This window comes from Coregonus lavaretus (genome assembly GCF_964263955.1).
Source record: "Coregonus lavaretus genome assembly, chromosome: 31".
In the NCBI taxonomy this organism is placed as follows: Eukaryota; Metazoa; Chordata; class Actinopteri; order Salmoniformes; family Salmonidae; genus Coregonus; species Coregonus lavaretus.
The window spans coordinates 29,821,305-29,844,593 of NC_140018.1; the positions used below are offsets into that span (position 1 = coordinate 29,821,305).

Genomic DNA, 23,289 nt, shown 5'->3' on the forward strand with positions numbered 1-23,289 from the left:
ATATATATATATATATATATATATATATATATATATATATATATATATATATATATACTGAGATCATGTGACACTTAGATTGCACACAGGTTAACTTTATTTAACTAATTATGTGACTTCTGAAGGTAATTGGTTGAACCAGATCTTATTTAGGGGCTTCATAGCAAAGGGGGTGAATACAAATGCACGCACCACTTTTCCGTTATTTATTTTTTTGAATTTTTAAAAAGCAGTTATTTTTTTTATTTCACTTCACCAATTTGGACTATTTTGTGTATGTCCATTACATGAAATCCAAATAAAAATCAATTTAAATTACAGGTTGTAATGCAACAAAATAGGAAAAACGCCAATGGGGATGAATACTTTTGCAAGGCACTGTATATACAGTAATGAATATACAGTAATGCTGGTAGCTGTGTAACATTACACAAAGAAAAATAGTCAATTTCATGGTTTTCAGGGACCAAAGCTCTATTCATGTAGCCCAGGTGCCAGTATCTCTGCTGTCTTGCCAACTCCTTATGGAATTGTCATGCCAAACATGTTTGGCTTGACAATGGCAATGGAGTAGGGAAGAGCACAAACAGATCTGGGACCAGGCTACTGTTCATGTTAGTCTATGGAAAAACGGCCATATTTGTTTTCTAACTAAGACTGCTACAAATTGGTGAAATATATTTTGCACTTTAGAGTTGCCATTGATTTCTTACCTGGAGATTCTATGTCTGTTGCTTGACAAATAAAATCATGTCTGGACAACTCATAATTGTGTTTAGCCACCTGCTTTTATTTAGAAATGTTTTGATGTACCTTTGTTGTTGCAAAATGGGAAAAGTGAATACGTATACAAACAAATCATTTGTGAGAATCTTGAGACAAGTGCTGGCAGTGTTTTTATAGCCCAGAAATAGAGCGAACGGTAGCTCATTGGTTGGCTACTCTCCAAGTACAGGCCAGTGCCCATTATTTGGCAGCATGCAGAAGTAATCTTGAAGCGTCACTAAATCCTTTCAAAGAAGAAGAAAATAGCGGAAGCGCGGTCTTCCGGTGTCCTTGTACGACGACTGTTGAAGTGGAGAGATGTACCGACACATTCAAGTAAGTTTTGAGTGGAGTTTTTAGCAATAATTGTATTCCATGCCATCGGTCTGCCTGTTTTTATGCATTCTAAAAGATCAAGAGAAGCCAGCATCACGAGCTTTAGCGGTCATGGGAGGACATATCCCATCAGACTTGCGTTGAGTGCTGGTAGCTTCGCTAACGTTATAGCATACGTTCGAGCCTTTTGGCTAACTTGTTGAAAATTCAGATAGACAGCGGCCTATTCCAAGCCAGCGTTCATCTTAAAATATATCATAACCTGTGAAACTGCAGCGTTGCTGAGGGGTTTAGAAATGTATGCCTCTTTTCCGTTATGTGACAGGCTCTCCAGCAGGTGTCGCGGCGGACGCTGAGCAGCAGCGCGCGCAGGCAGGTGGAGAACAAGGTCCCACATAAACAGAAGCATTTCCAGGTAATTGGCAGTTTACATGGCTCAGATAGAAACACACTTAAAATGTATATTTCAAGCTAAACATTAACGTTATTTCAGTTCACTGTCATGGAAAATGTAGTTCGAAATCAATGCTGACAATGTGATATTTGTGTTTTGATGACTGGTGACATGTCCACATGTATGCTCCTGTAGTTTCTCTTCACATGATGAAGCCTGAGATGCATAGAGTTGACAGATAAGTATGTCTGAAAGACAGCTCACTGGGTTGGAGTTACTTCTTTGCATGTGGTGTGTAAAAGAATGGGCCCTGGTCAAAAGTAGTTCACTAAATAGGGAATAGTGTACCATTCGTGACATAGACAATGGCATGAGATGAGAAACCCATGTCTGACTCTGATTAGTGATTACCACTGGCACATGATCAAGGGAGGGTGATGCCACTGCCTCATCATTGACTGCTTTTCAATAACTGATTGTGTAAACTGCGCTGCTGTAAATGCTTTCTAAAACAGGGTGTATTGCAGATCTTGCTGTCAATAATGAAAATCGTAATGGCAACGTGTTGCATTCTGTGGCTAACTAGAATGGTCAATTTTGGGGGTAATAATGACCACTCAACCACCCAGAACAGAGTTTGCTGTAGATGCACTGTTCAGGCCCTTTGCTCCACTAGGAGCTGAAAGGAATAAGTCAATGTCCACTCAGAGAATACTACAGCTTCGGTGGGCTTAAAGGAAGCAGGATGCTTATACTGCATGTTGCTGTGCATGAAATAAGTTTGATACAGCATGTGTTTCTTCACCAGGAGGACAATGGGATTCCAATTCATTTGAAAGGGGGCGTCAGCGATGCTATCCTGTACAGAACAACAATGGCACTCACTATTCTAGGTGAGTACAGATGGACTCAATGGCAAAAAAATGTTTTATCCATGTAGACAAGATCTTGGTATGGTTTGGTTGTGCATTACCACTCTAAGTTGCTCAATACCTTTTGTAATAACACTGTATTTAATTAGTAATTATGTTTTATATGTTATTGCAGGATCTGCATATGTCATATATGAACTGGTTTGTGCAGCTTTCCCCAAGAAGAAGGACTGACTCACCTGTTCTACATGACACCTTGTTAGTTGTAAAAAGTTGTCTCTGTCATCAGGGGGTTGATTTGTCATGTCATAATAGCTTTTGTTTCATGTTCATGGGATCATTATTTATTTATTATAACTGAGGATGATTAAATATGCCTCTCATTACCAAGTGGTCTTTGTCCTTCTTTTTGTATGTGTGTAAATGTATATTTTATGGACGGGACACACCATAACAAACGCCGGCAGTGTGCAGCGGGCGGCCATCCTTTCGCCTCTGACCACAGAACATTTAGTTGTCATTTTCTGTTAATGTGCCAACGGTTCCACATGTATCGCCACCGTTCGTTGAAACCCAGCAGGTGATCTACTGGGCATGGCTGACGTTTGTGTTGGTCTCTCTTGTCCTTTCAACTAAACTGAATAAAACAATGCTCACAATAGTTTGTATAGAGGAATGTTGGTGGTAGCCTACATCTGGATGTCTGGTAAGTGTTCATATCATCAACGCAGGCAGAGTAAGAAAGGTGTTAACAATGTTGTTAGTCTGGTTTGTTACTAATTACATTCTCATGATGGGAATTATTACCCGTGCTGTAAATAGAAATGAATCTTGTCTTTGAAATTTCCTGAATGGATACACACACTCATCTTATTATAAACAGCATCAAAGAGAACCATTATGCTCCAATTTCATGGTTTATTTTAACATTACAATGGAAAAACACTGGTATTTGCTTTAGTTGTAATACAATTGCATTTATATCCTACATGTGACTACGCTTTCCCCACTTTGCACAGTCTGGCTCCTTTAAAGCCAATCTAAGATTAGTAGGCTACATTAGGCCAAGGGCAGTCTTAATGTTTTCATCATGATACTTTGTAAAGAAATGAGTATATCTACGAACAGAAAATGATGCTCCTATTTTGGAATGTCCCTTGAGCTCTAGCCTACAGAAATCAGGACTATATCATGGGAAAATGTCATGAGATGCAATATGCTGTATATTGTTTTTAAAAAATAGTGTTGGTGATTTGATAGGCTATGCACACTTTACAGAGTGAATAGCAGATAAAGTGTCAATTTTTATCATCAGACATTTTACTCATGAAATGTAAATAACATGTTTTTTAATTAACTTATTTGCCCAAGGAACAAGCGCTGCAGGATTTTTTTTTCATTAGCATTTTGCTTCTTGAGTCACTAGAGGGCTATGTCTTCAAGGGAATGGATTGGGTCTCACATTATGATAGGTCTATGGTCAGGAAACTGAATTCTGTCATCTTAAAAAGTTCACACGTGACCATCTCTTTTCATTTCATTAACATGTCAATTATCAACAAAATGTTCAGTTGGAAAGTTATTCTTCCAAATGATCTGTAGGGCTATAATCTCTACCTATTTCATAGATCAGGGTGGATTAGACTACTCCAATAGCCTATTTTTGAGAGGCAGGACAAAAGTTTTGTTTTATCTTGGCCTAGGCCTTGTTAATTCAGTTATGCCTATCAATTCACTTTTTATTTCAAAGAGAAGACGGAATCAGGACAGAAAGCATCACCCTTTCCCCGTGCCTTGCCTGTATAATTCTGATTGGACTGTTAAGAATTTATTGACATTTTCTGAGTTGAATCCAAAGACCTATTAAATACTTCAAAAACATAACAATAAGTTTATACATATTTATCTACTGACATAAAGCCCATTAAATTAAAAGGACATGGTTACTGACTCTTAAACTTGGTCACTTAATAAATGCTATTGGGCTGTTGAAGATTTTTCCATTGTTCCATTGTCGTCGTCCCCCCCCCCCCCCCCCAAGAAACGGCTAGTCCTTTAATGTGGAGTGGACTTGTGGATACAACACATAGAGGGGCATCATTGCAAAGGAATGCAGAAAACTATGCTAAGTTTCCAAAAGTATATCCCCACACTTTGAGAAGCTGCATGTGTCAATCCATGGCAGGGTTCCATGCTTGCTGACTGTCGTAAGAGCATATGATGTAAAGGGAGAGTTGGGAACAGCCCCCTATTAAGTAGCAGATTGTGAAGAGTCTTCCCACTTGGAAAAAGGCTTCTTATCTGGGACCTCCGCAAGAGGAGCACTGAGTTTTCGTCTGCGTTTAGGCTACTTGATTCTCCTCAAGTGAAACTTTTATCCATCATTACGCAGAAGAGGCATATCCAAAGAGGCTTGACTTTTTTATATTCTGAGACGAGTGAAAACGCATCATCATTTCCACAGGTCAGTATTTAATTAATTGAATATGGATTGGACTACTGCTTAGGCTATCTGAGAGGAAGATGGGGAGAGTAAGGTTAGTTGTGGTCATCTGGAGACCAGGGAAGTAGGCTAGGTTATCCCAAGATTGGGCTCTGAGCAAGTATTTTAGCATTTGCCTATTGTTCATTTGCTTTATCATCACGGTGTCATGTTGGTTTGAAATTAAGTATAGCCCATAATTATAGCCCAACAACCATGTCGTAAATGCTGTGCGTGTTGGAATATTTGACTGCTTCTTCGTGTAATAATGTATGTGATGTAAAGTAGAATTTAATTTGAGAAGAAACAAAATATTGATAACTTGGTAGCATATATTGTTTTCGCTATAACACTTAGATTAACATGCAATGCTGGATAAAGACGGCCAAGTTTTTAGAATCGATTGCTCTATCAGTAGCAGAGTGATGGCCAGTAAAATATAGCCTGCATCTGGCCCACCTGCATTCTGGCGCCTTTGTACCTTTTATTTGGATTTTGTGTTGGGAGACCACGGAATGCTATGCATTGTGTTTTCATAGGGTTTGTGAAAGTTATTTCTTTTGAGTCTTGCTAATGAGGCGCAGTACACCCTTTTTGATCAGCTACTACAGCAGGCTCGCTTATTCCAGAAAAAAGGGACTATTTTCCATTTGCAGCTGTACATTTAAACCGCATTGAAAGTTGATTGTGAGTTTTTGAGAATATTTTAATGGTATTTAAGATGGAACAATATGTTAATTTATCAAGACAATGCAGTTAGATGTTCAATGGTCTTGCTTTTGTCTTTGAATGAACTATTATGACACTCTTTGAGAGTGGGTATCATAAGTATTCACCTCGCTTGGATTTTCTCACATTCTGTTGCCATACAAGGTGGCATTGAAATGTATTTATTGTGATTTTTTTGGTCATTGATCTACACAAAATACTCCATAATGTCAAAGTGAGAAAAAATAAAAATTAAAAAATTAATAAAACACCTGGATAGTGCAATATATTCCCATTATTTTCTTCAAGCTCTGTCAAAGTGTTGGGGATCATAGCTAGACAGCAATTTCAAGTCTTGCCATAGATTTTCAAGCAGGTTGAAGCATTATTTCACACAGAGTGAGTCCATGTAACTTATGTGATTTGCTAAAGCAAATTTTACTCATGAACTAATTTGCTTGCCTAAAAAAGGGGTGAATACTTTTTGCAACAACTATATTTTAGCTATTTCATCTTTATTCATTTGTTAACATTTGTAGAATTTTCCTTTCACTTTGACATTGCGGAGTATTTTGTGTAGATCAATGACAAAAAATCACAACTAAATCCAATTCAAACCCGCTTTACCACACAACAAAAAATCCAAGGGGGTTGAATACTTATTATACCCACTATAATACCCATTGTATGTATAAGAGTATGCTATTGGATTATAGGACATCTGCGAAAAGGTACAAAAATGTATGCACTCACTACTCTAAGTCGCTCTGGATAAGAGCGTCTGCTAAATGACTAAAATGTCAAATGTAAATGTTGCTTGTGGTCATTAAAGGTAGACTGTTTGTGGAATGATGGAGCATTGCTGAGATCCGTGTGTAATTGGCTGTGCCTTTTGTAGCCTCATTCATGTTCTGCTGAGCCAGAGAGAGAGAGTCAAAATGAAGATAAGGCTGTCTCTGGCAGCGGCTGCCTTCCTTGCAGTGCTACTATCCTCCGTCGAGGCCCAAGGTAAAGTTACCCCTCACCTGCTGTCCTGTCCTCCTTCCTCCCCTCCAATGTTCCTACTGTTAATTAAACACATCTGATCCGAATGAAAAATGTGCAGCCCCCCCCTCCCCCCACCCTCTCTCTGTGTAGCTAATAGTATCCGTTTTCTAGCTCCTCATGGTGAAATTGCAATACTTTCACCAATAAAGTTTTATTTTATGAATAAATGTTTGCTGAAATAAAATGTCTACAGTACTTGTATCTCATGTAGGCCTTTGCCTATAGGCCTATTTCATCGGTAGGCCTACGGGTTCTTGTCTTTTTGTTGTGTTTGAATAGGTTGGCTATTTCATTTGTCTTTTGATCCAATTTTCTATTAATTGTGACAGGTTGAATTAACTCAAACAAGTAGCCTAGGGTAGGTAGGCTAACATATTACTTGGTCGTCACTAGTAACCACCGCCACAAAGTCTTAATTATCACTAAATCCTGCCTATTTCTAAAATGTATCTTCTTAAAATCTGATTTGAAATCTAACCTTAACCATAACCACACTGATAACCTTATGCCTAACTCTAACCTTAAATTAAGACCAAAAAGCACATTTATGTTTTCATGAATTTTTACAATATAGCCAATTCTGACTTTGCGGCTGTGGTAACTAGTGACAACCCCTATACTTCCAAAAATCACATTTTCAACTTTCGAGTAGCCTAGGCTATTGAAACAGTTTATGGAATGCACAATTATATTTTTTCATGTAAAATCTGTTTCAAATCGACATTTTTAATCAAAAAGTTCAAAGTGGAACTGGCCCAATCATACACTCTTAGAAAAAAGGGTTCCAAAAGGGTTCTGCGGCTGTCCCCATAGGAGAACCCTTTTTGGTTCCAGGTAGAACTTGTTTGTGTTCCATGTAGAACCCTCTGTGGAAAGGGTTCTGCATTGAACCCAAAAGGGTTCTACCTGGAACCAAAAGGGGTTCTTCAAAGGGTTCTCGAATGGGGACAGCCGAATAACCCTTTTTGGTTCTAGATAGCACCTTTTTTTCTAATAGTGTAGTAGGCTAGTCTGGAAATTAGTGAAGGGGCAACTCCCTAAGCATGATAGTTGTAGTGAAGTCTTTCTTGCGCTAGGAGGGGCACTTGCTTGATATTTTTTTCATCATTACCTAGTTTCTCTAGCAGGCCCAACTCTCTGGTGAAGGGAAGAATTTCAGCTGTTCAAAAAAGAAGTTAAGGAACTAGGTAATAATAAAGGAGCTAGGTAAAAAATTAAGTGACAGAAGTAACACGTTTTGCCCGTAAGGGATGTAATAGATGAGCTATTATAGTACTATGAGAGATTCAATCAAAATTAACCGAGAACTCAATTGTCTCCACTTTCATTTGGAGAAAAAGGGGGCTTGAGGCCAATTTTCCTTCTCGTGTTCTTTTTCTCTCTGATGGAACAGAAAGACAAAATATGAGTGTCTCTAAAATTATTTTCCAGAAACTGAGAAAGAACATTCTTCAGAAGCTCCCATGACCATTTTTATAGATGACAGATTACAGAGCTGCCTTCTTCCCATTCAATCAGGCTATAAAATGTAAAATATTCTGTTAGCATATCATATGGACCCCTTATTTTTTAAGAGAAGGCCTCTCTTTTTAAGAGACTGTAGCCTACACACTAGGACCTTGATGGCCAGAACTAGAGGTCACAAACAGAGGTCATAGTAGCAACCCCCCCCCCCCCCCCCCCCACACACATTGGTATGTTCCTTGTTGAATGGCTTGAGATGTTGAGACCTGGATGCTCACGGACCAAATCTTGAACTACTTGGAGAAACCAGAAACAAAGAGAAAGAGGCTCATCATTGAGGTTTGTGTGTGTGTGTGTTCGCGTGTTCGTGCCTTTGTGGAGTGTGTGTACGTGCGTGCGTGCTTGTTTGTGGTGTGTGTGCTTTAATTAAGAGCTTCGTAAACAAGGACAATGTGGATAGTATTGTATGGTTTTGATGGGTCCATTTGGAAACAGAGAAGGAGCAGACCATGGCCCTTGAGTTGATCTGCCAGGTTGGTGGTTCTCATTTTTGATATCCTGTACTGGACAAGCTTTGCTCAGGTCATTTGCTGTGCAAATTTGCATTCAATTTGTCCTGAGTCATGGCTTTTCAACAATATTTTAGAATGATATTCTTGATCCCCACCAGCTTCCCTTATTTAGAAAACCTTTATTTAGATTAGAACCCCATACTTATCCTGCTATGCACCACTGCACTATCCACTGACACATTATGTTGTTATAGTTAATCAACAAGCATAGTTCATGATTCATCACCATTAATCTTAAACCACTACACATACAGTAGTCTTATCATTTACTGTATTTGTCATTTTAGACATCTTTAGACATTCTGTTATTACTATATAGGCTACTTAAAAGGGTACTCATGGATACCGTTTTTATGTCTCTGCATCCAGTATGAAGGAAGTTAGATGTAGTTTCTCAAGCCAATGCTAACCAGCATTAGCGCAATGACCGGAAGTCTATCGAATCTACTAGCATGCTAGCAGTTACCATATACTTCCAGTCATTGCGCTAATGCTAGTTAGCAATTGCGCTAACACTAGTTAGCAACTTCCTTCAAACTGCACGTGGAGACATACATATGGTATCAATGGGTTAATCTGACTCTGGGGAAGTAGATAACAGCCTACACTGCCAAAGGCATCCCTTTAAGACTTTATTCTTGTTAATGCTGTTTTCTCATAATAGCCTAATTTACTTAACCCCATCCCCCAACAGACGAATATCATTTACAAATATTTCTAAAGTATGTTCTCTAGTCCGTCTTGTACATGGAAACTTTTGTCTGGTTCCATAAGTTGTTACAAACAACTTTTCATGTACATGTGCATGATCTTCAGACAGTCCATTCAGTGTGACCAATCACATTTATGGTTTGTTTTGCTTTTCTATTTGATTTGTGTTTTTCTAATAAAAAAATGTCAATGTGGATTCTCACTACTTAGTGCTAGAGGGGTTGGAAAAGATGTACCCAATGGTCTTAAATGGCATTGTGTATTCTTTTAAGAGGTTTGCAATGGATGGGAGTCATACACATGGATTAATCAAAATAAACAATGTACTGAAGGCTATGTATGACTGCATGTAGGCCTTTACACAACCATGGTATATAAGGTATGAGAAGACTCCATTGTAAAATCAATTTTCCACAAATTTTATGGATGGTGTATGTTTTTGTTGGTTGACTCAGTTTAGGCATGACCTTATCAGCATGCAAGATGTTAGTTAGTCAATGTAAACCAAAATAATTGTGCCCTTGGATATTTTTTTGCCACCCTTTGTCATTCTCCTGCTTGAGTTGTTGACTGTGGTCGGACAGACATGGTCGGACAGCTCAAACGAATGTCATTTTTCTCCAAAATGACTGCTCGCGTCTCAAATGTTATGTTGCCTTGTTGTCACCTCTCGTTGTTTGCCCCAACAATGAATAGGATAACTTCAACCTTGAAGTGTTGATTGTTGGGATATGTGTTACCTACACCTTATGTTTTATCATAAATACACTTATTTTGCAAATGCTGGAATTAACGTTTGCTACTTTTTATTTTCGCAGTTGAACCACCTTCAGACTTGAGATTTAAGATTTTAAATGAGAACACTGTACAAATGACATGGAATGTGCCACTAACACCAATAGAGGGATTCAAGATACAAGTGGCCTCAGACACAGGTGGGTGGTCTGTTTTGCTGCAGCCCATCTCTCTCAACTTCACTACCTTAACTGCAACATTACCTGTGTAGTTTACAACAAGCAATCACAGCCATTGACACGACAAAACACCTACATTTCCTGTTTTCACCAATTAATTATGGGATCCACATATTAAACATTTCATGCACTCAATGCCTAAGATTGTTAAGGCATAAATTGCTTTATTTTGAGATTCAGAATTGTTAATTTCCCTAACCCTTAATTCCTAACTTGGTACTGTATTATTTCCATAGACGAACCAACAAAATATGTATCCCTCCCCGCCACTGCCACTAAGACTTCCATCACAGATCTGACTCCAGACATGGACTATGTAGTAACAATCATCACATACTCTGGATCAGAGGAAAGTTTGCCCATCTCAGGACAGCTCACAAGTGAGTCACTTACTATCACATCTTATGTAGACTATACTGGTGAATGAAGTGAGTCACTTACGGTCACAGCCACTTGTTTAGTCTACTGGTGATTGATTCAGACTAGAGAGAGGAATGACACTGAATTACTGCATGGCCCTTATCACAGAGGCTGCGTCCCAAATGACACCCTATTCCCTACACAGTGCACCATTTTTTAGCAGAGCCCTATGGGCCCTGGTCAAAAGTAGTGCACTTTATATTGAATAGGGTGCCATTTGGGATGCAGCCCCGCCCCCAGCCTCTTATTTCAAATCAAATTATATGTGTCCCATCCGCCGAATAAAACAAGTGTTGACTTTACCGTGAAATGTTTACTTACGAGCCCTTTCCCAACAATGCAGTTAAAAAGTAAGAAAATGAACAAAGATAAAAAGAAAATATGAACACAATAAAATAACAATAACGAGGCTATATGCAGGCTAAATACAAGGAGTACTAGTACCAAGTTAGTGTACTAGGGTACGAGGTAGTTGGGGTGATTGATTGAGGTAATATGTACATGTAGGTTTGGTTAGGGGATTGATTGACAGGTAGGTAGGGGGTAAAAAGCAGAAAGTCCAGGTAGCCGTTTAATTAACTGTTCAGCAGTCTTATGGCTTTGGGGTAGAAGCTGTTCAGGAGTCTTTTGGTCCCAGACGTGGCGCTCCGGTACCACTTGTCGTAAAGTAGCAGAGAGAACAGATCGTGACTTGATTGGCTGGAGTCTTTGACAATTTCTAGGGCTTTCCTCTGACACCGCCTGGTATAGTGGTCCTGGATGGCAGGGAGCTCGGCCCCAGTGATGTACTGGGCCGTACGCACTACCCTCTGTAGCGCCTTGCGGTCGGATCCTCTCAATGGTGCAACTGTATAACTTTTTGAGGATTTAGTCTACTGGTGAATGATTCCAAATGTATAGAAAGAGGAATGAAAATGCATGGCCCTAACACAGAGGCAACCCCCCTCACAAGTCTAACAGTGATGAAAGTATGCTGTAATGTAATATGAACTGCTTGGTGGGGAAGCCTTTTTGGCATCGGTCCTTAGATCTGATGCTATAGTCCTAAGCAGCCCAGTCCGGGTCTTTAGAGATTACTGTGAAAACTGCCGGAACTAATTGCATCAGTCCATTATAATTTGGGAGCTGGCTTCGCCTGTCTGCTCGTTGTGACCGCTAGTGGATTTGATCTTATTAGAGACAACCTCATCAAATATATACACAAAGTATATCTTTATGTATAAATTCTGGAATGTTTAGTCACATCTTTTTCACATGCTACTAGTTGATTCTTTCACATTAAGGTGTTGTGGGTAAGGTTAAATATATTTATTAGTTTTTTTGACTCACATTGTTTTTTGTCTCATTGCTTGTGTTTCAGTCCAATCAAGTGGCACAGCGCAAGGAGGTCCCAGGAAACCACAGGTCACAGATTCAGTCAGTAAGTCTATTGCCTCATTGGCATTTTCTTTTCTGAGAATAAACAGTTAACAACATTTTCCAGTTTGTTCATAGGCTATAGTCTTTTTTCTCTCTCTTATTGTGCCTGGGCTCTTTCCATTCGTGTGTGGTCAACAGCACAGTAGAGGGAGTTTCCACATATTATTCTGTTCAATGCCCCATTGTATAGCCAAATCAGTTTTTTTACTATATAAATCTCGAAAATATTGATAATTATATTGCTAAGCTGCCTGTCATAGTCAGGCTGTCAATCATGCCAAGTAAAGAAGTTTGCACATGCTCAGTGTGGGGGTCAGGGGTGTGGAGCTAACACCTGTGTCAGGGGGCAGGACCTCTGGTGCTGGAGCTGAAGAGTATAGCCTGCCCGGCTCTGAGACAGCAAGGCTGAGAGAAGTGGAAACCATTACAGATACAGCTCTTTACAAGAGCACTGTGGCCTCCCCCAGATGATGCATGTTTACTGCTGCTTGGGAAAACCTCTCAGACGTTATTCCTATCCAGAAGGCAGACCTGGAAAATACCCTCCAGGTGACCCCCTGGACCAAAGCTATTCACTCACTGTACCTTCACTGTACCTTGCGTTGTGTTCCCAAAGACTGTATTCACTATGAGGGCTTATATCTCAAAGTAGCACCCTAATAGTTTGTATAACCACTTGAGCTGGATGTGGCTGCTGATTTCAGGCACACAACTGGTCATAACCCACTATAAGGGTGAGGATGGTGAATGCCCTCCAGCCTGTCAAATAAAAGTCTTGATGAATAGCCTGATGAATACAGTGCTGATTTTGTGATGATTTTGGTAGTGACAATGGTATTCTGTCAAAAGGGATGGCAATAACATCAACATTTTCATTGCATTCTTTCATTATCACCTTAGGGTCCTATCTGAGCATTTGCATTTGCCAATAAGAAATATGAATTGATATTCCATAGTTCCTGTCTAGTATACGAGTGTTAAGAGGGTCGTTTTCTTTGTTTTCTTCATACAATAACGTTAAAACGCTGGACCAAAGTTTGCACCTGGAGGCTGCTTTCACTCTTCACTGTATATATTTGCCCAACAGTACTCTTCACATTGTTTTCTTTGGTCAATGATATGGCTATCTGGGACTTGTAAAGATATGGAAACAGGACATGCTTCTCTCTACAAAATTTGACTTCAGGTCAAGTAATTTGCCTCTCCCATTTTTCCAGTGTATGCTACTTTTTTCATTTTCTTTTTTCTCTCCTTCTCTCCTCTCCTCTACCACTCCTTCTCCCCCAGAGTGTTCATTCAGTGCCATCGCAGATTTGGTGTTCCTGGTTGATGGTTCATGGAGCGTTGGAAGAGACTTTAAATACATCCGTAACTTCATCTCTGCCATGGCGGGGGCCTTTGAGATTGGGGAGGACAAGACCAGGGTGGGCGTGGTCCAGTACAGCACTGATACCAAGACAGAGTTTAACCTCAACCAGCACATGAAATTGGGCGAACTCCTCAGAGCCATCAACACACTGCCTTACAAGGGTGGCAACACCATGACAGGTACCTACCCATCCCATGTACAGTACCTGGCTATACAATACACAATCATATCATTAACATAATACTAACTGACAAAGCTGTAGTTCATCATTAACAACTCTCTAAGGTTGGTAGAGTGAATCAAATTAACAATGTTATAAGCAAAAGGGACGTCATGCCACATTGTTACAGGTGAGGCCATGGACTATTTGCTGAAAAACACATTTACTGAGGCAAACGGTGCCAGGAAAGGCTTTCCCAAGGTGGCCATGATTATCACAGACGGGAAGTCTCAAGACCCTGTGGAGAACATCGCCAAGCAACTTAAGAACATGGGGGTGGAGATCTTCACCTTGGGTATGTGACTACAGGCAACCTTTCTATCATCTAATCCTGTTTATGTCTTACTGATACTGCTAATCCTGTCTATATGTATTCTATAGTCATGAGAGTAAGTTGAAGTATTCATATCACAAAGTAAAGGATCGTGAAACCTGCGAGTTAGAATGGTATTAAATGGGTTTCACACATTTTTTCCATGTTGTCATTCTTCCAACTGAAGTTATGACATGGCCTTTTGAAAAATTAATATATTCCGTAGTGAATCCAGCTGGTTGTTCTTAAAAGTGGAAAAGAAGGAAAGACCTCCTGCTTCATTTCATATCTTTATAGATCACTTGTTTTATTCAGTATAAGCTCTCAAACCTGAGAAACTATGCAGCAATTAATTCCTACATTCGGAATCATTTTCATGTGCCGCCATTGACTTTAACAAGGAGTGTTGGGGTTTTATTGGTTTTGACTCTTAACTATGAATGAGTAAACCTGAAACTGTCGGGAGATCAGAATTACAATGGTGATATGGAAAATTTCCCCCAGTTTTTATAAGAGACCGTATATATTTTACAAAACTTTTTTGCTATTTGTCCAATTTAGGGATCAAAGGAGCAGATGAGGACGAGCTAAAACAAATGGCTTCAACCCCCTACAGGACCCATGTCTATAACGTCCTCAACTTTGACCTTATCAAAAATGTGCAGAAAGAGCTCATTACCCATGTGTGCTCGGGGGTGGACGATCAACTCAACTCGCTCGTCAGTGGAGAGGAAGGTAAAATGCAGTTTTACGACTCAAATGTTGGAAGTTGTTGTGGCATGGATAACTTTGAAGAAATGATTAGAGATGCATGAATTAATGGGGATTGATCAACACATTTCCAGCTGGGGAGAGGATGATAATTTCCTAACAAACTCCTGTCGTGATTTCTTTGTTGGGGTTGTTTATTTACAGTTATTGAACCAGCATCAAACCTCAGAGTCATGGAGGTGGCCTCCAAGTCTATGAGGGTGACGTGGGATGCTTCCTTTGGAGATGTGTCAGGTTACAAGCTCCAGCTGATCCCCATGATGGCCGGCAGCAAGCGTCAGGAGCTGTACGTAGGCGCCAGCCAGACCTCAGTGACGATTACGGGCCTGTCTCCAGACACAGAGTACCAGATCAGCCTGTTTGCCCTCAAGGGCCTGACCCCCAGTGAGCCCATCATGGCCATGGAGAAGACTGAGCCAGTCAAAGTGTCCCTTGGTGAGTATACTCTACAACAATATCTTAAAGTCATGCTGTATGTCAGTCATTGTTATAATCATTCAGTGTCTGATTTTGTCATTACATGACAGATGTTTTTGTGTCCTCTTCTAGAATGTTCTCTTGGAGTAGACGTGCAAGCCGATGTTGTCATTCTGGTCGACGGCTCATACAGTATCGGACTGTCCAACTTCGCTAAAGTCAGAGCTTTCCTGGAGGTGCTGGTGAACTCATTTGACATCGGACCGGACAAGATTCAGATCAGCTTGGTTCAGTACAGTAGGGACGCGCACACTGAGTTCTACCTGAACACCCACCGTGACATGAGCGCTGTGGTCAATGCCGTCCGAACGTTCCCCTACCGCGGCGGCTCCACCAACACCGGAAGGGCCATGACCTACGTCAGGGAGAAGATCTTCTTGACCAACCGAGGATCACGGCCGAACGTCCCCCGCATCACTATCCTCATCACAGACGGGAAGTCATCCGACTCCTTCAAGGACCCGGCCACCAAGCTGAAGAAAGCAGACGTGGAGATCTTTGCCGTGGGTGTGAAGGACGCTGTGAGGTCCGAACTGGAAGCCATTGCTACCGAGCCCGTGGAGACCCATGTGTACACCGTGGAGGACTTTGACGCCTTCCAGAGGATCTCCAACGAGCTCACCCAGTCCATCTGCCTGAGGATCGAGCAGGAGCTCCTCAACATCAAGAAGAAAAGTGAGTAGTACCCTCTCTATATCTGCATGATGTAGTCATTTCTGTTAGTCAGTATACCCAGGCCAACTGTACTCAAGTGAAGCTAATGGTTAATAATAATAGTAATTAGGTGGGTGCTTACATTTGTCGTATTTCACACATGTACAGTTGAAGTCGGAAGTTTACATACACTTAGGTTGGAGTCATTAAAACTCGTTTTTCAACCACTCCACAAATTTCTTGTTAACAAACTATAGTTTTGGCAAGTCGGTTAGGACATCTACTTTGTGCATGACACAAGTAACTTTTACAACAATTGTTTACAGACAGATTATTTCACTTATAATTCACTGTATCACAATTCCAGTGGGTCAAAAGTTTACATACACTAAGTTTACTGTGCCTTTAAACAGCTTGGAAAATTCCAGAAAATGATGTAATGGCTGTAGAAGCTTCTGATTGACTAATTGACATCATTTGAGTCAATAGGGAGTACCTGTGGATGTATTTCAAGCCCTAACTTCAAACTTAGTGCCTCTTTGCTTGACATCATGGGAAAATCAAAATAAATCAGCCAAGATCTCAGAAAAAAATGTGTAGACCTCCACAAGTCTGGTTCATCCTTGGGAGCAATTTGCAAATGCCTGAAGGTACCACGTTCATCTGTACAATCAATAGTACGCAAGTATAAACACCATGGGACCACGCAGCCGTCATACTGCTCAGGAAGGAGACGCGTTCTGTCTCCTAGAGATCAACGTACTTTGGTGCGTAAAGTGCAAATCAATCCCAGAACAACAGCAAAGGACCTTGTGAAGATGCTGGAGGAAACAGGTAAAAAAGTATCCATATCCACAGTAAAACTAGTCCTATATCGACATAACCTGAAAGGCCGCACAGCAAGGAAGAAGCCACTGCTCCAAAACCGCCATAAAAAAGCCAGACTACGGTTTGCAACTGAACATGGGGAAAAATATCATACTTTTTGGAGAATGTCCTCTGCTCTGATGAAACAAAAATAGAGCTGTTTGGCCATAATGACCATTGTTATGTTTGGAGGAAAAAGGGGGTTGCTTGCAAGCCGAAGAACACCATCCCAACCATGAAGCACAGGGTGGCAGCATCATGCTGTGGGGGTGCTTTGCTGTAGGAGGGACTGGTGCACTTCACAAAATAGATGGCATCATGAGAAAGGAAAATTATGTGGATATATTGAAGCAACATCTGAAGACATCAGTCAGGAAGATAAAGCTTGGTCGCAAATGGGTCTTCCAAATGGACAATGACCCCAAGCATACTTCCAAAGTTGTGGCAAAATGGCTTAAGGACAACAAAGTCAAGGTATTGGAGTGGCCATCACAAAGCCCTGACCTCAATCCTATAGAAAATGTGTGGGCAGAACTGAAAAGGCGTGTGCGAGCAAGGAGGCCTACAAACCTGACTCAGTTACACCAGCTCTGTCAGGAGGAATTGGCCAAAATTCACCCAACTTATTGTGGGAAGTTTGTGGAAGGCTACCCGAAACATTTGACCCAAGTTAAACAATTTAAAGGCAATGCTACCAAATACTAATGTGTATGTAAACTTCTGACCCACTGGGAATGTGATGAAAGAAATAAAAGCTTAAATAAATCATTCTCTCTACTATTATTCTGAAATAAAGTGGTGATCCTAACTGACCTAAAACAGGGAATTTTTACTAGGATTAAATGTCAGGAATTGTGAAAAACTGATTTTAAATGTATTTGGCTAAGATGTATGTAAACTTCCGACTTCAACTGTACATGTGTGAATTGGAAATTCATTTTTTGCATCCCACTCCACCTGAGACACCCTCTGAGAGTGGGGTCTAAGCCAGCGATCAGCCATTATTGACGGCGACCCTGGAGCAATTAGGATTAAGTGCCTTGCTCAAGGGCACATCGACATATTTTTCACTTAGTCGGCTCTGGGATTTAAACCAGCGACCTTTCGGCTACTGTCCCAACTCTCCTAACCGCTAGGCTACAGTAAGTAAAGGAATTTCTTAGCCAAATAGAATGTCTTGCAAACAAGAAATATGGGGGACATTTGTGTATGCCATAGATTCTCAATGGAGATAATGGCCCAGCACCCAGTATTACCAAAGTCTAAGATGATAATGGAAGTGTCTTAGATAAAGTATGTTTGCAATACAAAAGTAAATTCTAGCATTCTTTGATTTACATAGTAAAAGTAAATCCGGTACACTTCAATTAGTATGATATGTGATAAATTACAATTCGTATGATATGTTACGAATTGCAATTCTTACAATATGTTATGAATTTTCAAAACGTATGATATGCTACGAATTCCAATTTTTTTGCTAGGCTAGGCGTTAGGGTTAAGGTTAGGTTAGCTAGCATGCTAAGTAGTTGTAAAGTAGCTAAAAGTCAGCAAGTAGTTGCAAAGTTGCTAATGAGCTAAAATGTTAAAGTTGTTTGTGATGAGATTCGAACACGCACATTTTGGGTTGCTAGACGTTCGCGTTATGCAACCACGCATCCACCCCGAACAACCACCCTACACGTAAACTTCTGTCTTATGTAACCATACCAAACATAACATATCGTACTCAATTGAGTGTTCCGGATTTACGTTGACTATGTTACTTCAAGTCTATGAGATCAGGTTGATGATTCACACACCAATATATTTACACTAGGGTGGGATACACTTTATATATCCAGATGAGCGTGAAGCTAACATCTGGCACAGTTACATACAGCGCCATATGGCAGCAAGCAGTGAGCACAGTTTTCCGATGTGTAACTTACATCCGAAACATTAGTCAGTTTTTACGTTTTTGATTTCTTGAATTTGAACAAATAACCATGTTTTGAAATATCATACAGTATACTTGGGTCATTTGATGAATTGTGGCATAATTTTTCACCTTTTTAAAATCTAGTCAATCTAATTCTGATCAACTGCTTCTATTTGAGAGAATAACTCTTGAAAATGACTCCACTCTACCTTGGCATTGTTGGTCAATGACCTGAGAAGTAGAAGAGAAAATCCTACGAGTGTATGCAAAAAATGCTTGCAATTACATCTGTGTCACAATACCCTTTTTCAAAGTTATCATCTTCTGTTTAGCAGAAGATGTAAAACCTCTTGCTCTCTCAGGGCAGTAAGATGACTTGCATGTGGAAATATAATACCAAATATTAGTCGCTCTGCATTACATGGCCGAAAGGTGTTCATCTCTGCCAGTGTATTGTGTAACTCACACAAGGTTTGATTACTCATGATATATTCCTTATATAATATATTATGACAACATAGAGTACTGTACACATAGAAAACAATACATAGATTTTCACTAATGGAATAGAGATAAAGTTTGAGTATTATTGAGGTTCCGTCCCAAATGGCACCTGATTCCCTATACAGTGCACTACTTTTGACCAGAGCCCTATGGGGTGCATATAGGGATGCTGGGAATACGGTGCCACTTGGGACGCATCCTGAGTGTTGTGACCTAATGCGTAGTCATCTGCCATCGCCTCCAGGCTTACTCCCACCGAGGTCGTTAACCTTCTCTGAGGTGGCCGCCAGGAGCTTCAGAGCCACTTGGGACACCGATGCCCTCAATGTCCTGTCCTACCTGATCCAGTTCAGACCAGCTGCTGACATCAATGGGGACTTTGTGTCCATGTCCTTGCCCGGGGACACGCTCACCACTCTGCTGCCTCACCTCACGCCCGTCACCCGTTACGAAGTCAACGTCTTTGCCCAGTATACCCAAGGAGACAGCTTCCCTCTGAATGGATTCGAGACCACACTAGATGGTCAGTACCATCAGACCAACAGATAAAGAATTTGATGCCAATGCCTTATCTTCTGTTCTAATATTTGTATGACCTCTAAATTCCTTTTTTACCTCTAACCCCACCATCTTTGTTGCAGAACAAGGACCAGTGCGTAACCTGAGGGTTTCCGAGGAAATGACAGATAGTTTCCGGGTGTCGTGGGCGGCAGCACCAGGGGCGGTGGTACGGTACCGTCTGACCTATGTACCAGTCAGGGGCGACAGCACAACACTAGAGACAGCCACCGTCGGCGATGAGACCACCATCGTGCTGTCGGAGCTCTTCCCCTTAACAACGTACCGTGTGATGGTGGCTGCAGAGTACCAGTCAGGCACTGGTGCTGAGATGAAGATCGATGGCACCACCAAAGAAGGTGACTAGATCTCTGCTTATGTTACAGGCATCACTGCGCTTGCTTAATAGTATAGCTTACATCCCTGTCCCTCACTGTGCTCGAACTAGGCCTCCTCTTGCAATCAAAGATCACCGCCCGCTTGACAACGTCTTAGCCAATTATGCTATAGGAAATCTATTTGAGACCTTTCATGCTGGGGACTGAGGCTAGGAATCCTACCCTCTTATACCATCCCTCCAGGGGTGTGAACTGAACATGCCTGCCTTTTGTTTCTAACAAAGTGTTTATTTTTTTAAACTTCATGTTCTACTGAGCTAATATTCCATCCAAAATGACTGTGTCATTATATTTTGGCGGGAAGACATCACAAAGGGGTTGCAATCTAAGGGGGGATTTTTTCGATGCATACCAAAGGTGTGTGTGTGTGGGATATGTGGTGAAATAATGCCCAGTAATGCTGTAGTTTACAGTGCCGGAGCCAAAGGAGCAAGGGAGGCTGACGGAAATAAACAAAAAGTTACTCCTATTCACCACGGCAACCACATTCTTCTCAGTGATTATCAGCTCTCGGAGCAGTTAGTGCCCGCGGACGTTCCAGCTCCTTTAAATAAGGCAGCTGTTTATTTCCAGAGCCATGAAATGGGTAGAACGTATCCCAGCCTGTGCCTCTTTGGCTTTCACCACCCAGCTGTTTCAGAGATGGATTTATGTTTTTTCCTCAATCTTCTTTAAAATGTTGCCCTTATTGTGCTATGTGCCTTTCCAAAAATCTAAAGGTTTCTGTAATTATATGACTTAAGATTTGCATTAATGAAGACTTGTGGTCTTTCCAATCTGTCTTGTGTAATAACAGACTATAATCATACTATATTGGACAGACACCTCAGTTAATTGGTCATATGCCATAGCCTACAATGTGCACAACGACTTCAACTTTGATTGGCTCCTCATTGACAGCATAGCTTTTCCTGCCTCTTGTCTTTCAGCACTGGGATCTCCACGTGACCTGCAGGTCTTTGACGAGACCGTGTCCACCATGAAGCTGTCGTGGGCGGCGGCACCGGGCCGCGTCCTCCAGTACCGTATCAATTTCCGTCCTTCGGCGGGTGGCGAGAAGAAGGAGGTGTCGGTGAAGGGAGGGAACACCAACACCCTCCTGAAGAACCTGCAGCCTGGCACTGAGTACGATCTGGCGGTCAGCGCACGCTACTCCTCTGGCCTAGGAGACCCTCTGGAGGGGAAAGGAACCACACTGGAAGGTAAAGCAGAGCGTTCCTAAAATTGGTACATTGGAGTGCAGCTAGAGTGGTGTTTGTGAGACAAGGGCGGATCCCGAAAAACAGTTATTCTCACAAAAACGTCTGTAAAGTCAGAACGGTTTGAACTACAAACTATTATGACCTCACTATGAAAAGCTGAGACTCGAATACGCTCTATATAATGTTCACAAGCCACACAAAAGTCGTTAGAAGGTAAGGGGTTCTTCTACGAAGATCATAGGAAATCCCAGGACATAGTATCTATAATACTGTAATAAGCTCACATAGTTGCTGTCACAAACTCCACATAGTTGTCACTGACTAGCTGAATATTCATTTCCAGAGAATTTTTTTTGTTGTACTTTTAGCATTCTTATAAATGCATTTATTTATCAGGTTTTTGCTTGGCAGACCTTTTTTAAAAATTGACATTTGTCAATAAAACTCATGAATGCAACTGTTGTGTTCTACTTGTAGCCCTGGTTGTCCTGAAAATAAAATAGTATACAACTTCAATGTGAGGTTAAATATGAGGGCAGAGCAAGCAGATGAATGAAGTAGTGAATTTCAGCTTTTTCACTGTGCGAATCCCTGGGACCAATTGGGTTGGACAGACAGCAATGAAAGAGAGAGACAGCTTTAGCGTCAGCCATCTGGTTTTCCTATAGCTGTTTTAGTCAGCTCAGCTCCATCCCTCTGGAGGCTGGAGATCATGTTGTGTGCTTGTGTTGTGGCTGGCGGTCAAGCTGTTTGCCCCGGAGCGCTGCCACAATAACACAGCTACTGTATCCCACCTAGTGGTGCTCACCTAGTTCTTTACTAGCCACTGTGGCTCACCGTCAATGGAATGGACTTTGAAGTGGCATCAGAGCTGACATAAAGCAGAATCACTAGGCTCTGTTAGACTGTTTTGCAACAGTCATACATGCAATGCAGTAGGAAGGAACAAAAGAGGAGTCTTATGCTGAGAACATCTCATCCCTTTTGTCTTTTCCACTTTGTCTTCCCTTTTACATTAATAAAACAACGCCAAGAGCTTGACGTTAGCCAGCCTTCCTTCTCCAGGCTTTGGACAGTGGTGCATATTTGACTGGACCTTGACTTGGTGCTGCTGGTGTGACTGGGAATGGGCCATGGTCCTAGAATGTGTCTGAGCCTGTCATGGAGGTTGGGCCGACTGGGAGAGGCCCGAGCCCCTGCCGGCCGACTTTCTTCTCTCCTGAGGGACGTGGAGGAGTCGCAGAGTCTCTGAGTTAGTTAGTTCGCTGACACAGCATCTGGGACTCTCTCTGCTTTCACTCACACCGCCAAGCTGACACACACTGAACACTTTGTGCTGGGCTCCGCTGGAAGGCTAGGAACTCAACCACTGGGAAGAACCTATGGTATGTTTCAACCCTTAACTGAAAACAGTGGAATTACTGGATTTGGTGTGTTGGAAGTTCTCCCACTGTAACAATGTTGTGTGAATTCCTAAAACAAAACTGACCAATAGTGAAATATTGTAGAAAGCACGTACTGTAATGAACAAGTCATTGATGAATACGTATCTAGCTGCGCTAGGACCGAACAAGTCCTTATAAACAGAGCGGAATACAATAATTTTAGTCCCAGTGAGGTAGTGGGGATTTGGAGTGATGTTGAACAGGGGAGTCCTTGTTGTGATTATTTGTCAGGCCCTATGCCTGGACACCCTTAAGGGGTAGTGGACCCACGCCCTGCTCAGGACTGCGTCCCAAATGGCACCCTAGTGCACTATATAGGAAGTAGGGTGCCATTTTGGCCGAACCCTAGGCCTGCCTATGGGGTGGCCGTTTCTGTGGAGTGTCCAGTTTGGCCAGCAACACACTCCAGCACAGCTCCAGTCCCTA

At 41.3% G+C, this 23,289-nt stretch overlaps 2 protein-coding genes across 2 annotated transcripts in view; both read left to right on the forward strand.

Annotated features, from left to right (window-relative positions):
- The first annotated feature begins 1,014 nt into the window (after positions 1-1,014).
- LOC311106498 (cytochrome c oxidase subunit 7A2, mitochondrial-like) lies at positions 1,015-2,753 on the forward strand. The gene is made up of 4 exons (XM_084148846.1): positions 1,015-1,101; positions 1,427-1,516; positions 2,304-2,388; positions 2,543-2,753. Exons 1-4 carry the CDS (start codon positions 1,084-1,086, stop codon positions 2,599-2,601), a joined length of 252 nt encoding a protein of 83 aa, XP_084004972.1. The 5' UTR covers positions 1,015-1,083; the 3' UTR covers positions 2,602-2,753.
- A 3,742-nt stretch (positions 2,754-6,495) lies between these two features.
- The window catches only part of LOC311106568 (collagen alpha-1(XII) chain-like), a gene marked incomplete at its 5' end in the record, with an annotated part of 88,539 nt that continues 71,745 nt past the window's right edge, over positions 6,496-23,289 (forward strand). The window contains 12 exons of the mRNA XM_084148948.1: positions 6,496-6,565; positions 10,170-10,286; positions 10,562-10,705; positions 12,106-12,165; positions 13,452-13,712; positions 13,884-14,048; positions 14,628-14,801; positions 14,982-15,272; positions 15,387-15,989; positions 19,505-19,783; positions 19,902-20,177; positions 21,146-21,418. Coding sequence (XP_084005074.1) covers positions 6,496-6,565; positions 10,170-10,286; positions 10,562-10,705; positions 12,106-12,165; positions 13,452-13,712; positions 13,884-14,048; positions 14,628-14,801; positions 14,982-15,272; positions 15,387-15,989; positions 19,505-19,783; positions 19,902-20,177; positions 21,146-21,418 — 2,713 coding nt within the window. The remainder of the gene's footprint in view (positions 6,566-10,169; positions 10,287-10,561; positions 10,706-12,105; positions 12,166-13,451; positions 13,713-13,883; positions 14,049-14,627; positions 14,802-14,981; positions 15,273-15,386; positions 15,990-19,504; positions 19,784-19,901; positions 20,178-21,145; positions 21,419-23,289) is intronic.